Raw genomic sequence first — 13,945 nt, 5'->3', positions numbered from 1 at the left:
TAAATTATGAGGCCAGGTTGAATGTCTATTCAATTTGTATTCCCTGGTATTGAAGGCCAATGGATGATCTAATTGATATTATTAAAATGATTAAAGGAGTTGATAGGTTATGTGGAAACTATTACTACTGGTTGGACAATTCATATCTTGGAGGCATAACCATTCAGGAGTGATGCCAACATGCAACTCTTCATACAAAAGGGTTAGTGGAAATCTGGAACTCTCTGCCTCAAAAAAACCTGTTGATTCTAGGTCAGCTGAAGAATTCAGAGCTGAGATTGATAAATTTACATTCAACAAAAGTATTAAGAGATATGGAACAAAGGTAGCTACCAACACAACTCCTCCTTCATAATTGCAAGACGAGTAACCGACCTCTCCAGTGCTATGTTACTTACTTGTGTTAGTGAGTTACTCATCGCTATAGTCCCTTTGAATTATCAATTTAGACCACTCACTTGGTACACATACCATATCTGACAGCTCTTTGTCCCCATTGCATTCAAATATAGGCAGTAACACAAGCTGGCAAAGCTGGTGTGTATTTTTCTTTTCAAAAGAAACACTGCCAATAGTACTCTGTAATTAGCCAAGTGAGATGGTCGGGTATGACTCTCTCCCCCACTGATTTTCATTCCCTTCCTGCAGACAAGCAGCTGGCTCTGCTCTTTACCTCCTCTCCCTCAAATTTCTAGTTTCAATCAGAAACTTGATATGTAGAGCATCAAGGATGAGAATTCATGCCATGTCTCTCTGTGATGCAATGCACTGACACACCAAACTGCTGTACCTCTGGCCTACGCACAGTTTAAGGCTCCTAAGGCAAGGCACTTAGCAAATGATTAAAATAATACAATTGGCAGGAAATCCTTGTTTACTGCAGTCACAGTCGGTTCAGCAATCCTGGAAGTGAGTGGATAGGGATGTGCGGTTTTGGCGATGAGGTAAACTCAGGGAAAAAAAATATTAGTAGGTACCCTTTTTTAGGCCTTATGGCATCGGTATGATCAACTTACACCAAAAAATATCTGGCATATATCATTTGCTGAAAAGAGGTTTCCCAGTGTCAGGCTCTTATTTCCCTGCTGTATAAATCAGTCAGATGTAAAAATGTTGCCAGGAGAGGAAGCAGCTTCTTTCAAAAAAAATTATTCAATTCACAGTACAGGAAAGGGCCATTTGGCCCTTGCATCAAATTACTTGATCTCTGGCCTATCTCCAGTGCATGGCACATAAAGGCTAGTGCTCACTCTTCAAATGCAGCCGTCTTCTCAACTCCCATTTCCCTATTCTTACCCTGTATCCTTTTAAATTCTCCCTTTTCAGGTAGGTTTCCTCCACTGCTCTTTTGAATGAAGTTATTGTCAAGGCCTCAATAACTGCTTGTCTGAAGAATTCCATGTTCTTTACATGTGAGTTTTTACAACAATCTGGCAGCTCCATAGTCTATTTTTTGTCGCTAGCCTACAAGTTACAGATCTGAATTCATTTTCACAATTTGCCATGATGGATTTTGAATGCCTAATATTATAGAAACAGAGTGGTTACAGCACAGAAGGCAGCCAATTGGCTTGTCACGTCTGTACTGGCTTTCTGAAGAAGCAATTCACCTAGTGCCACTCCCCGCCTTCTCCCTGTAGCCCTGCAGATAATTATGCAATTTCCTTTTAAATGCCTCAATTGAATTTGCCTCCACCACAATATTAGGCAGTACATTCCAGATCCTAACCACTCGCTGGGTAAAAGATTTTCCTCATGTCGCCATGGTTCCTTTTGCTAATTACCTTAAATCTGTGCCCTCTGGTTCTCGATCCTTTTACCAATGGGAAAAGGATCTCTCTACCTACTCTGTCCAGACCCCTCATGAGTTTGAATACCTCTTATTAAATCTCCTCTCAATGTTCTCCTCTACAAGAACAGTCCCAACTTCTCCAACCTATCCACGTAACTGTTCCTCATCCCTGGAATCATTCTCATGAATCTTTTCTACACCCTCTCTAATGCTGTCACATCCTTCTTGAAGTGTGGTCCGCAGAACTGGATGCAATACTCCAGTTGAAGCTGAACCAGTTTTTTTTAATACAGATTTAAAATCTTGCTTTTGTACTCTATTGATAAAGCCCAGGATACTGTATGCTTTATTAGCTGCTCTCTCAACCTATCCTGCCACCTTCAATGAATTATGCGCATATACATCCTGGTCCCTCTGCTCCTGCACCCCCCTTAAAATTGTACTCTATTTTATATTGTCTCTCCATATCCTTCCTACCAAAAAGAATCACTTTACACTTCTCTGCATTAAATTTCACCTGCCAATTGTCTGCCCATTCCACCAACCTGTCTATGTCCTTTTGAAGTTCTACACTATCCTCCTCACAGTTCACGATACTTCTAAGTTTTGTATCATCCACAAATTTTGAAATTGCGTCCTGTACACCAAGATCTATGTCATTAATATATACGAGGAATAGCAGGGATCCTACCACCAATCCCTGGGGAACCCTGCTATGAATCTTCCAGTCCAAAAAACAACTGTTAACCACTACTCTCTGTTTCCTGTCACTCAGCCAATTCCGTATTCATGTTCCCTTTATTCCATGAGCTCTAACTTTGCTCACAAGTCTGTTGTGTGGCACTTTATCCAATGCCTTTTGGAAGACTATATATACCACATCAACAGCATTACCCTCATCAACCTTCTCTGTTACTTCATCAAAAAGCTCAAGCAAGGTAGCTAAACATGATGTGTCTTTAACAAATCTATTCTGGCTTTCCTTAATTAACCTGCACTTATCTATATGACTATTAATTTTAACCCAAATATCATTTCTAGAAGCTTGCCTACCACCAAGTTAAACTGAATGGCCTGTAGTTGCTGGGCTTATCTGTGCACCCTTTTTTGAACAAGGGTGTAACCATTTCTAACTCTCCAGTCCTCTGGCACCAACCCTGAGTCTAACGAAGACTGAAAAATTATGGCCATTGCCTCCACAATCTCTCTCTCTATTTTATCCACCGCTGCTGCTATCTCCAATCAGGTCGGTGCCCTTCTCTCGCTCTCCCTTTCTCTATCTCTCTCTCCCCCTTTTATCCACTGCTGCTGCTGACTCAATCAGGTCTGCACTCTGCTCCACACTGATGGAATTTTCGTTCACTCTCCCTCTTAGCCTTGCAATCTTTTTTTTTTTACTTTTATAATCATTCCTGCAGTTTTCTTCTATATTATCTCCTGCATATTAATTGCATGCTTTTTAAAATTTATTTTTTGCCCTAATGTCTCTATTTATCTCCAAACCCCACCACCCGCTGCCTTTTACTCCTGGTCAGAACGTTTTTAACATATATCTATCTATTTTGTATTTAAATATCTCCCATTGCTGGTCCATTGTTTGGTCTGGCACTTAAGCAGGTAACCCAGGTTAAATCAGCTTTCATCCCACTGAAATTGTCTATTTTACTTTGGACTTCTTTCCATTTTCAATAGGAATCCAATTAGGTGATTATTGTTGGATACTGTTTAGTAGGTTTTAATGACGTCTTCATAGTCTTAAGTAGGTCAAGTGTATGTATTTCTTAACTATGAGAACTGTGCATATATACGGTAAAGGGTTCAAGCTAGGAGCTGTCTCCATGCTTGCTTGTACACACAGCTCTTTCCAATGCTAGACTGACCCCTAGGTACAGGTCATGTGTTTTCTTACATCTCTGTGTAGGTGGGGCTGTACTCAGTCCCACATTAGCCCTATATGTGCCAGACTCTTATACTACAATTATGGTCATAAAACATAAATATTAAATGTTGGAAATACTCAGCAGGTCTGGCAGTATCTGTGAAGAAAGAGGCAGTTAATGTTTCAGGTCTCTGACCTTTCATCAAACCCTGCGCTTGCCATTTCTGCAAGGGAATTACCACTGGCTCTGTTTAGATGAAATTCACCCTGTCTCAGGGCTTCTGCACTCCAAAATTTGTCCAATGCCCTTGAAATCTGAAATATTCCCCTCCACACCATCTATCAAGGCATGGGTATAATCTACTTGTCACCAACTGGCTGGGCTGTGGAAGTGGGAGGACCTGCTTTCAATCTGATATCTAATTAGATCTTAAATCTAATATCATGCTCCTCAAAATCCCTTTGCAAGACTATAATCTTGTTCTTTCCTATAACATTGCTTCCAAAGTGAAAAAGTTACTTTGGTTGCTCTCTCTCCCTCCGCAGAATTCTCTCCATCCACTCTATTATGTCCTTTACATTCAAACTTGAGAGGAAACAGACTATTCAGGACTCCTCGTCAATGTTGCAGAAAAGGCTCTTGCTCTATCCTTCCACTTCTGGAGGATTATATCAATTGTTTTTCCTTGACACCATCACATCTTCCTCACCTACCCCATTGCCTCCCCCACCCCCCAGCAACTCTAGCTAATTATTTACTATATGGTAGTGTTATTCTGCTCATGACTTTGCTCCTTGCAATCGCAGTCAAAAAAGTCTCAACTTAATAGTAATGAGCATAGCAAAGTAAACAAATTATTAATTACACAAGAGATTTTTCATTAAGATTGCTGCATAAAATTTAGAGCGTGCTACGCTGAAATCGAAAAGCAGATTGTAATAATATAGGCATGTATCTCAAAGGGTTCTGATGAAGAGATGAACCCAAAATGTTAACCTCTTCTCTTTCAGATGGCGATTTATCTACTATGCAATTCCAGGATTTTCCTTTCAGGTTTCCAACATTCACAGCTTTTCTTTTTATCTCATATCATTTAATCTAACCAACAGTTCTGGAATGCCACTTCACTGATTGACACTGCAGCTACAGATTCTAAATCACCCTAGAGCTTATTTAGGGCAACTCTTCTTTAAATTTCCCTTTTGCTCTATAATATTTGGAAGTTCCACTGCATGTGATCAGAACGCACCACTCTGCTACAAATCTGTGACTCTTTACCTGTTGACACAATTCTTGCACTTCACTTTTCAGCATCGGGTGTAATGTATCTAGAATGTTAATGTTGAAATTGTGTTGCACTAGAATACATGCTTTAAGTTGGTTATTAAGCACAGCTGTCCCCAATTGGGAAAGGATTAGGAATCATTGCAAGAGTATATAAACCAGATCGAGGTGTCAGCTGTGGCTCAGTTCATAGCACCCTCGCCTTTGAATCAGAGGGTTGTGGGTTCATGTCCCACTCCCGGAAACCAAGAACTGTGATTGTACTCAAAAGAGTTGCAATCTGTGACTGTTGATAACTCGAAAGAGTTTCAAACATCTGAGTGTCTGGGAGAGTCCGTGACTTTGCTTTGCTGTCTTGGAAATAAATCTGTATCAGAGAGGAATTGGGAGAGTCTGTGACTTTATCATCTTGTTTTAAGATACATGATAGCTTCAGGCTCATTCTTCCCCTCATTGAAATTAACACTAAACCCCTTTCATTGTGGATTGTCAAATTCACATGAACACCCTGTTATCGTTACATCCTAATTTTGTTCTTTTTGGACTTACAAACGAACAAAAACAAATCAAGGGATCACTAATATTTCTTCTCTTAGTAAAAAAGGTTATTTAAACATTCAACCCCGTCACAAATCTATCCATCCATGTTCTGAGATTTGGAAGTGTCTGACTAAATTAGGATTGTGTTCATCTTCCTGCAAAGAAGAATTAACAGTTTGTGACCACGTACCTGCCTCACTGTGGTTATGGAGGGAGATCTCCTCACAGAAACAACACAAAAGTTTAATATGCTTCTCTATCTGACAGTCCTCAGCATTAACTAACATCTGGCATTCATTTAAAAGAAAGGAACCAGCAGGGGATGGGGGAAGGGGAGAGAGAGGAAGGTACAGAAACAGAACAAAGAAAAACAAATTTAAAACAATGAGGCATTTTGAAAATCACTTCTTGCACAGACTAGGGCTTTAGATTCCGTTCAAAAACAAGTGAGTGATTGATAACACTCAAAGGGGGCTTAGGACGCTTCATATTAAAAACAGCAGAGAACCTCCTGTGAAGCTACAGCTTTGATTTTCCATGTGTTTTACTCTCAATTATATATTTTCTGAGAACACAGCACTCTGAATTTTTTTTATTTTATTCCCCTTCTTTCAGCAGGGTACAATGATCTGATATTATATGGTACTGCAACAACACATAGTTCAAACCATAGTTTGTTCAATTTGGAGTCTTTATCTGCTGAAAACAAATAAAATAAAACCTGAGAGTCGAGGTCTATGGGAAAAAAATGCTGCGAGTGACACTACTGTTCACTCCTGAACTCTTGTATATGACCAACATCAAATCTCCAGGGGTTAAAACAATTCTCAAAATCAATTGAAACATTCAAACTATAGTTTATATTAAATCGGTTGGCTATTTTTCTGTAAATATGGTTGATCTAGCTTTTTGTGTAATTAAAAAAGGAGAATTCTAACGGGTTATCCAGCCTAATAGGCCAGCGCTGAACTGACAACTTCTCCAAGTTGTGGCAAAGAGGGTCAATCCTACACATCCAGCTTGTAACTGTTGTATTTAAATTATGGTCTAAAATATTTTATGGTGGATTTGGGTTGAATGATATTGGGTTTCTCCACATCTCCTTTAGATTTCTATATAACTGCAAAAGGATGGAATTATCATGAAGTGACCAGAATGTAAATGGACATTATGCAAACACAAGCATTTCTTCAACGTTGTTCATGCCTAAACATGGGCAGGTAGATCGGTTCTGCTGATGATTGCTGTAAGGGATTAAATTATGTGTTTCTCAAATCAGCTTTTGCATATATTCTAGTTGAAAGATGTTCTCTTGGAGATTAAATTTTTGAACATTAAGGAAAGAAGAGCTCCCTGAACCTTTCTGAAAGTATTTTACCAGTTTGCTACCTGTGACATTATGAAGAACTTCCATATCAGGCACAGCAAGAGCCATATGCAGCATGTGTTGTCAAGACCTCCTGGCTCCAAGTGGCTGCTGAAATAGCAGCTATAGTGAGGGTTGCAGATAATTCACAGCATCTGCAAACCAGTCATGATGATGACTATACTTGTTTATAATGACCTTCTCCTAAGGGTGGAACAAATAGTTCCTAACTCATCCTTTAGTAAAACAAATAAATCCAGTGTTAATAGCCAACCTTCATATAAAAAACTAAGCAATCGGCTAACTGAAATCAAAATGCATGAGACTCAGACAGATCATTCATTGTTAAAGCAGTTAGTGTATTTCAAAAGCCTGCTAGTTGCTTTGTGCCAAAAAAGACTTACAGTAAGAAGAAAAATCTTTGGCTAATCATGAAATGTAAATGCCATGGTACAAATTTAACCAGGCAAACAACAAGAATTAGATCTAGGGTCACAAGGATTTTGTTCGTCTCATCATACTAAAAGCACTAAAAATATCAATGGCTCAGTTTTGTCCATTACTCTCCTGTATAATGATAATGTACTTTTAAAATGATCTTAACACACTATTGCTTCCTGGAGGAAGAGTGCCACCCCTAGGAAATAAACAACAGCATTATTAATACTCCACAATATCAATTAGAATTGGCTTAGCAATTCTGACACTCAAGAGACACTCAATGGAGAGTGCCTGCCAATACCATTGTATAAATGTTAAAAACCATTTCAGGGGCAAGGAAAGACACGATGAAAGATATGATATATAAGAGCATATTTTCCAAGTACCTCTCTGCTCATTGGGAATGTTTTGTATGATTTGGAACAAGCGTTTTGGTTTGACCAGGAGTAGTAACTTGGAAACACTACAGGATGGTCAAACAAACATTTGGATAGGGTTAGAAGCAAAGAGGTTTTTATATTGTACCCAACTCATCATGCACATTGGCAACTTTCTTCCAACTTGATTCTGTAGCAAGGTTCAACCATTAACTTTTGCCTTAACTAAATTAAATGGGAAGCTGCTGCAAGCTGTATACTGAATAAAGGTCTTAACTCTGTTTCCTGTGCCATCTGAAAAGCAATGTGGAATTGAGCATAAAGGTCCAAGTTTGGTTCTTGGTCTATGCTGACTAAGCGGATGTGAGCAAAGATGCCAGCAGAATGATTTCAAGTAGTCTCAATATCCCTGAGCTAGGGCGAGGGAAATCGATTAGGATATCCACTCTTTATCAAAGATCCCGGCCGGAATATGTGTGTCTGAGGATGTTAGTTGATGATAGGATCAAGGACAGTTGTGATCGCCTCCACAATCATGCAGCCTTCCCAGGATTCACAGTCTAGATCACATAAAGAATGATTCACTGAGACCAGATACAGCACATAAGTTGTGGCTGTGGAATGGACACAGTCAGCACCTTCGAGAGGGGGGGTTTGGGGGGGCTAGTAAATTCTGGAGAAGCAAAACAAAATCTGAACTGTCTGGACTGTATCTGTACGGCTTCCAAGCAAAGCACTCACCTGTTCCTGTACCAGTGAGATCCAGGTCTGAAAGAGCAGATCCAGTCTGGCTTTGTGATACTTCCGAGTCGTTTTCACAGCAATAAAAATGTCACTGAGTTGCATTTTATGCTTGCTGTGCAGGGGGGCGTCCCACAGCAGCGCTGCAGCTTTCTCCTCGGATCCAGGACCAAACTGAGCAGTCACTGTCGGGCTCTCCGCAAAACCCTGCAGCTCTTTCTCATTGACACGAGTCCGAAGAAGTTTGGCTGGTTTTGTAACTTGGTGCCGGCTAGACTCCCTTTCTATTGCGCTGCTGGAGTCAGTCATGAACCTCCCGGCTGAGGGACGTCTGGCGGTTCCTGTTCGTGCCTCCAGCTCGGAGATGCTTCTATCCTCGGTTGCATTGCCAGGAGTTTTGGGGGATTGTCTCAAGGGCCGCAGGGGTCGCGAGAGCTGCAGATCCGAGGGTCCCCACTGCTGGAGTCCCATCAGGAGCAGAAGAGAGGCGCAGAGAGTCAGGGAGAGCAGGAAACAGAGTTTACTGTTTGCACTCCCACGTAAACGCATCGTCTGTGCTCAGGTCTCAGCCCCCGGGGGCAGAGGATCTGCGCTGGGGCAGGTCCAGGACCGCTCCCATGTCTGGTGGGACCCCTGAGCACCTTCTCTCCCCAATCTCGCACAGCCTGCTGTCACAACCGCAAACCCTCAGCCAGACTAGTTCGCTGGCAGCAGTGTTTGTTTCCAACTCCGAGGATCAACAAGCAGACAGCGAACATGCAAGAGCTCACAACAGCTGGGTAAGTGCTGCCCTTCCTTTGAACTGATCGCCACCTCACGTGGAGGACTAGTCTGCTTCCAAATCTAATTTACACAAGTCAAAACTGCATCCCCCCCCCCCCTCCCCCCTTTGTTATAGTTACTGGTTTCAGGACACAACTTTGCTCCAAATTATTCAGCTTTTCACGTTTTGTATTTTTCTCCATAAAGTGAAAAAAATCAAAAGTATTGAAAAATTGAAGCATGATGTTTTGCTAAATAATTGGGAGGGGACGGTTTGGGGAATCAGTTCCTCCTGGTTGAGACCAGTGCAGTCTATTCAATCCTCTTTTGTCCAGGGTAATGGTAATACCATCAAGTAAGCCATCACCACTGAGTTGGAGGCAGTGGCATAGTGATAATGTCACTGAACAAGCTGTCCAGAGGCCCAGGCTATTGGTAGCACCACCACTGACCAAGCTGGCAGACTCCTAAAGGACATAGCTGCTAGACTGGGTCTGTGATTGGTAGTGAGGGAACCAGCAAGAGGGAAAAACCTACTTGACCTTGTCTTCACCAATCTGCTTGTTGCAGATGTATCTGTCCATGACAATGTTGGTAGGAGCTAGTGACCACCTCACAATCCTTATGGAGATGAAGTCCCAACTTCATATTGAGGATACCCTCCATGGTTTTGTTGGCACTACCACTGTGCCAAATGGGATCGAGTTCAAACAGATCTAGCAACTCAAAACTGGGCAGCTATTAGGTGATGTAGGTCATCATCAGCAGCAGAACTGAATACAACCACAATCTGTAACCTCGGGGCCCAGCATATCCCCCACTCCACCGTTATCATCAAGCTGGGAGATTGACCCTGGTTCAATGTAGAGTGCAGGAGGGCATGCCAGGAGCAGCAGAGGCATACCTAAAATTGAGGCGTCAACCTCAATTGAACAATACAACACAGGACTACTTGCATACCAAACAGCAGAAGTAGCATGCAGTAGACAGAACTAAGCAATCCCCAACCAACGGATCAGATTTAAGTTTTGCATCCTGCCATATCCAGTCATGGATGGCGGTGGACGATTAACTAACCGAAAGAGGAGGCTACACAAATTTCCCCATTGTCAATGATGGTGGAGCCCAGCATATCAGCACAAAAGACAAGGCTGAAGCATTTGCAACCATTTTCAGTCAGAAGTGCAGAACGGATTATCCATCTCAGCCTCCTCCTGAGGTTCCCAGCATCACAGATGCCAGTCTTCAGCCAATTTGATTCATTCCATGTGATATCAAGAAACAGCTGAAGGCACTGTATACTGCAAAGGCCCTGACAGCATTTTGGCAATAGTTCTGAAGATTTATGCTCCAGAACTAGCCACGCCTCTAGCCAAACTGTTCAGTATAGCTACAACATTGGCACCTAGCAATGTAGAAAAATGGCCAGGTATGTCCTGTCCACAAAAAGCAGGACAAATCCAACCCGGCCAATTACTGCTCCATCAGCCTACTCTCGAGCATCAATAAAGAATGGAAGGTGTTGTCGACAGTGCCATCAAATAGCACTTACTCAGTAATAACCTGCTCACTGATGCTCAGTTTGGGTTCTGCCAGAGTCATTCAGCTCCTGACCTCATTACAGCCTTGGTCCCAACATGGACAAAAGAACAGAACTCTTGGACAAAACATGGACAAAAGAGGTGAGGGGAGAGTGACTGTCCTTGTCATCAAGGCAGCATTTGACTGAGTGTGGCATCAAGGAACCCTAGCAAAATTGGAGTCAATGGGAATTAGGGGGAAAACTGTCCACTGGTTGCAGTCATACTTAGTACAAAGGAAGATGGTTGTGGTTTTTGGAGGTCAGTCATCTCAGTCCCAGGACATCACTGCAGGAGTTCCTCAGAGTAGTGTCCTAGGCTCAACCATCTTCATCAATGACCTTCTCTCCATCATAAGGTCAGAAGTGGGATGTTTGTGGGTAATTGCGCAATATTCAGCACCATTTGCGAATCCTTAGATACTGAAGCAGTCCATGACCATATGCAGCAAAACCTGGATAACATTCAGGCTTGGGTTGATAAGTAGCAAGTAACATTCACACGACATAAATGCCAGACAATGACCATCTCCAACAAAAGAGAATCCAACCATCTGCCCTTGACATTCAGTTGGATTACCATTGCTGAATCCCCCACTACCAACATCCTGGGAGTTACGATTGACCAGAAACTAAACCGGCCATATATTTACTGTGGAAACAAAAGCAGGTCAGAGGCTGGGAATTCTGTGGCGAGTAATTCATCTCCAGACTCCCCAAAGCCTGTCCACCATCTATAAGATTCTAGTAAGGAGTGTGTTGGAATATCCTCCACTTGCCTGGATGAGTGGAGTTCCAACAACACTCAGAAGCTTGATATCATCCAGGGAAAAAACAGCCTGCTTGATTGGCACCCCATCCGCCACCTTCAACATTCAGTCCCTCCACCACCGACGCACAGTAGCAGCAGTGTGTACCATCTATAAAATGCACTGTAGCAACTCACCAAGGCTCCTTTGACAGCACCTTCCAAACCCACGACCTCTACCACCTGGAAGGACAAGGGCAGCAGATGCATGGGATCACCACCACTTTCAAGTTCCCCTCCAAGTCACTCACCATCCTGACCTGGAAATATATTGCCGTTCCTTCACTGTCACTGGGTCAAAATCCTGGAACTCCCTCCCTGTACCTACCCCACATGGACTGCAGCAGTTCAAGAAGGTGGCTCATCACCATTTTCTCAAGGGCAATTAGGGATGGGCAATTGGCTAGTGATGCCCATATCCTGTGAAAGAAAAATAAATCACCTGGGCCCCAAGTACCCCTTTACAAATGTGGCCCATTTAAAAAAAAATGTTCAGACTGAAAAAAAATGTGAGAATGCATTTTTTTTTTGTTGAATTTTGGAAGTTTGGCCCACTAAAGCTGTCAAGATTTGCTATACCAGTCTTGGGCAAGTCCTGCTCAGAAAATTCTGTTGTCAGTGATGTGCCCTCACTCACAGATGTTAAACCTTAAATCTGCTGATGAGGGAACAGTGCTGAGAACAGATTTTTCCAAGTTGCCAGTTTCACAAAGCCCAAACAGGTGAAAACCAGTGGCATACAAAAGTAACAAAGTAGAAATGAATGGAGCAGTGAATTCAAACAGTTCTGTCAAATTAATTTGTAACTCAATCTGCAAGAGAGGGAAAGTATTTATGTCATTAATTTAAATTATTAATTTTTAATCTAGAAGAGATGGTTAGTTGGTCACAATGGATCTGTAATGGCCTGAACCCTGGAAAACATATTTTGGATGTGGTCTTTGGCACTCAACAAATTGATGTACTAAAACAAAATATTTGGATGCAGTTTTCATGTAGGATATCTAGAATAGTTTAAAAATCTTGCAACTAGCATACACTTCCTGTTTGTCAGACTTGGAGGATCTCTACGTTAGTGTCACATGTCTTTGGCATGCTATAAATCACTTAAACAAATACTTATGTATACCTTTGATTGGCTGGTTCTTCCAGTGTGACCTCTGATCCTCTTGGCTATATTTTTACTGTTTTCAACCATCAGCTGGCCCTTGCAAGTTCTCAGTCAGGATGAATGTGTAATTTATTTTGCAGCTAAGTCGACCTTGCCCCTAGGTTTGAAGAGTATTCAAACATTTTTCATTTGGCTGAGCAGACCTTTGCCCCCAGGTTCCTGCCGTAGCAGTGATTTTGCATTTACGTTTCACAAGTTTAGCATTGATGCAAAATGGACATGGCTTTGCACCATTATTAAACTTATATGTAAATAAGATATGAAAGTCTTAATTGACACCAAGGCAGAATGAAATAATCTCCTCTAGGGCATCTCATTCCATTTAATTCCAGAGTCAGGCCGCCTGCCAACAGATTCATCCTACATATATGCTACAACTGCAGCAAATCAATACTATGGTTGGAGTGCAAATGCATATTCATTTTGTATTTAGCCGTGGCCTCAGAAGAATATTTCAATTTTTATTTTTATTAAACATTTGATGCCTCACTGCTAGTCACTATCTGGGAACAGAATATAGATACTTTTTGTCTATGAACTATCCTCTCCTCTAGGTTCCTAGTCCTGCGCAAGTGGAGTCTGACACTGTGTTTAAAGTTCATTTTTCGGTCGCAAGGCTGCCTATGCTCCAGGTTCCTGGCAGTGTATAAAATGTATTGTTTCCTTGTTCAGAATGCCTCCTGGAGTGCTGTTAATAGACGTTTGTAAAACAATTTTTTCTCTATCTGGTATTGTAACTATGAAATGCTTTGGTTCATTATCTCGAGTGTAATGGGCTGATGGTTGGAAATGATGTCATTTTCTTTTGTTTCTTTAAGTCGCACTCTATTATTTGTGTATATAAATCTCACTGTGGTGTTTTTTAAATCTCGCTTCACTGCTTCCAAATCACTGCTTCCAAATTCCATTCTTCAGTTCTCCCTGCTCTCATTACTTCACATCCTGGTCTTTTTTCTCTTCCCAGTGCTCGAACAACCCATTCTATCTCCCCATTCTACCCCAGTATTGCAACATCCCACAACTTCTTTTCCCAATACTCCCAGACTACCAAATCAAATTTTTGGATTCCATATCCCCACTATACTCCCCCACATTCCAGCTCCCCACCAATTTTCACAGACACACACATCACTGCCATATCTGTACTATACTCAGAAATATCATTTATATTTCTTTCTTTCTAACCCCTTCCCAAATCCCAGGA

The 13,945-nt window shown here is 41.6% G+C and overlaps 1 protein-coding gene across 1 annotated transcript in view; it reads right to left on the bottom strand.

The window, feature by feature from the left end:
* Positions 1-9,165, bottom strand: part of rfng (RFNG O-fucosylpeptide 3-beta-N-acetylglucosaminyltransferase) — a 42,851-nt gene extending 33,686 nt beyond the window's left edge. The window contains exon 1 of the mRNA XM_078570979.1: positions 8,422-9,165. Coding sequence (XP_078427105.1) covers positions 8,422-8,970 — 549 coding nt within the window. The 5' untranslated portion in view covers positions 8,971-9,165. The remainder of the gene's footprint in view (positions 1-8,421) is intronic.
* Positions 9,166-13,945: the final 4,780 nt, after the last annotated feature.

This window comes from Cetorhinus maximus, chromosome 24, assembly GCF_964194155.1.
Source record: "Cetorhinus maximus chromosome 24, sCetMax3.hap1.1, whole genome shotgun sequence".
Classification (NCBI taxonomy): Eukaryota; Metazoa; Chordata; class Chondrichthyes; order Lamniformes; family Cetorhinidae; genus Cetorhinus; species Cetorhinus maximus.
Note: the sequence above shows the minus strand (reverse complement) of the source record. Positions and strands in the feature narration are given on the sequence as shown.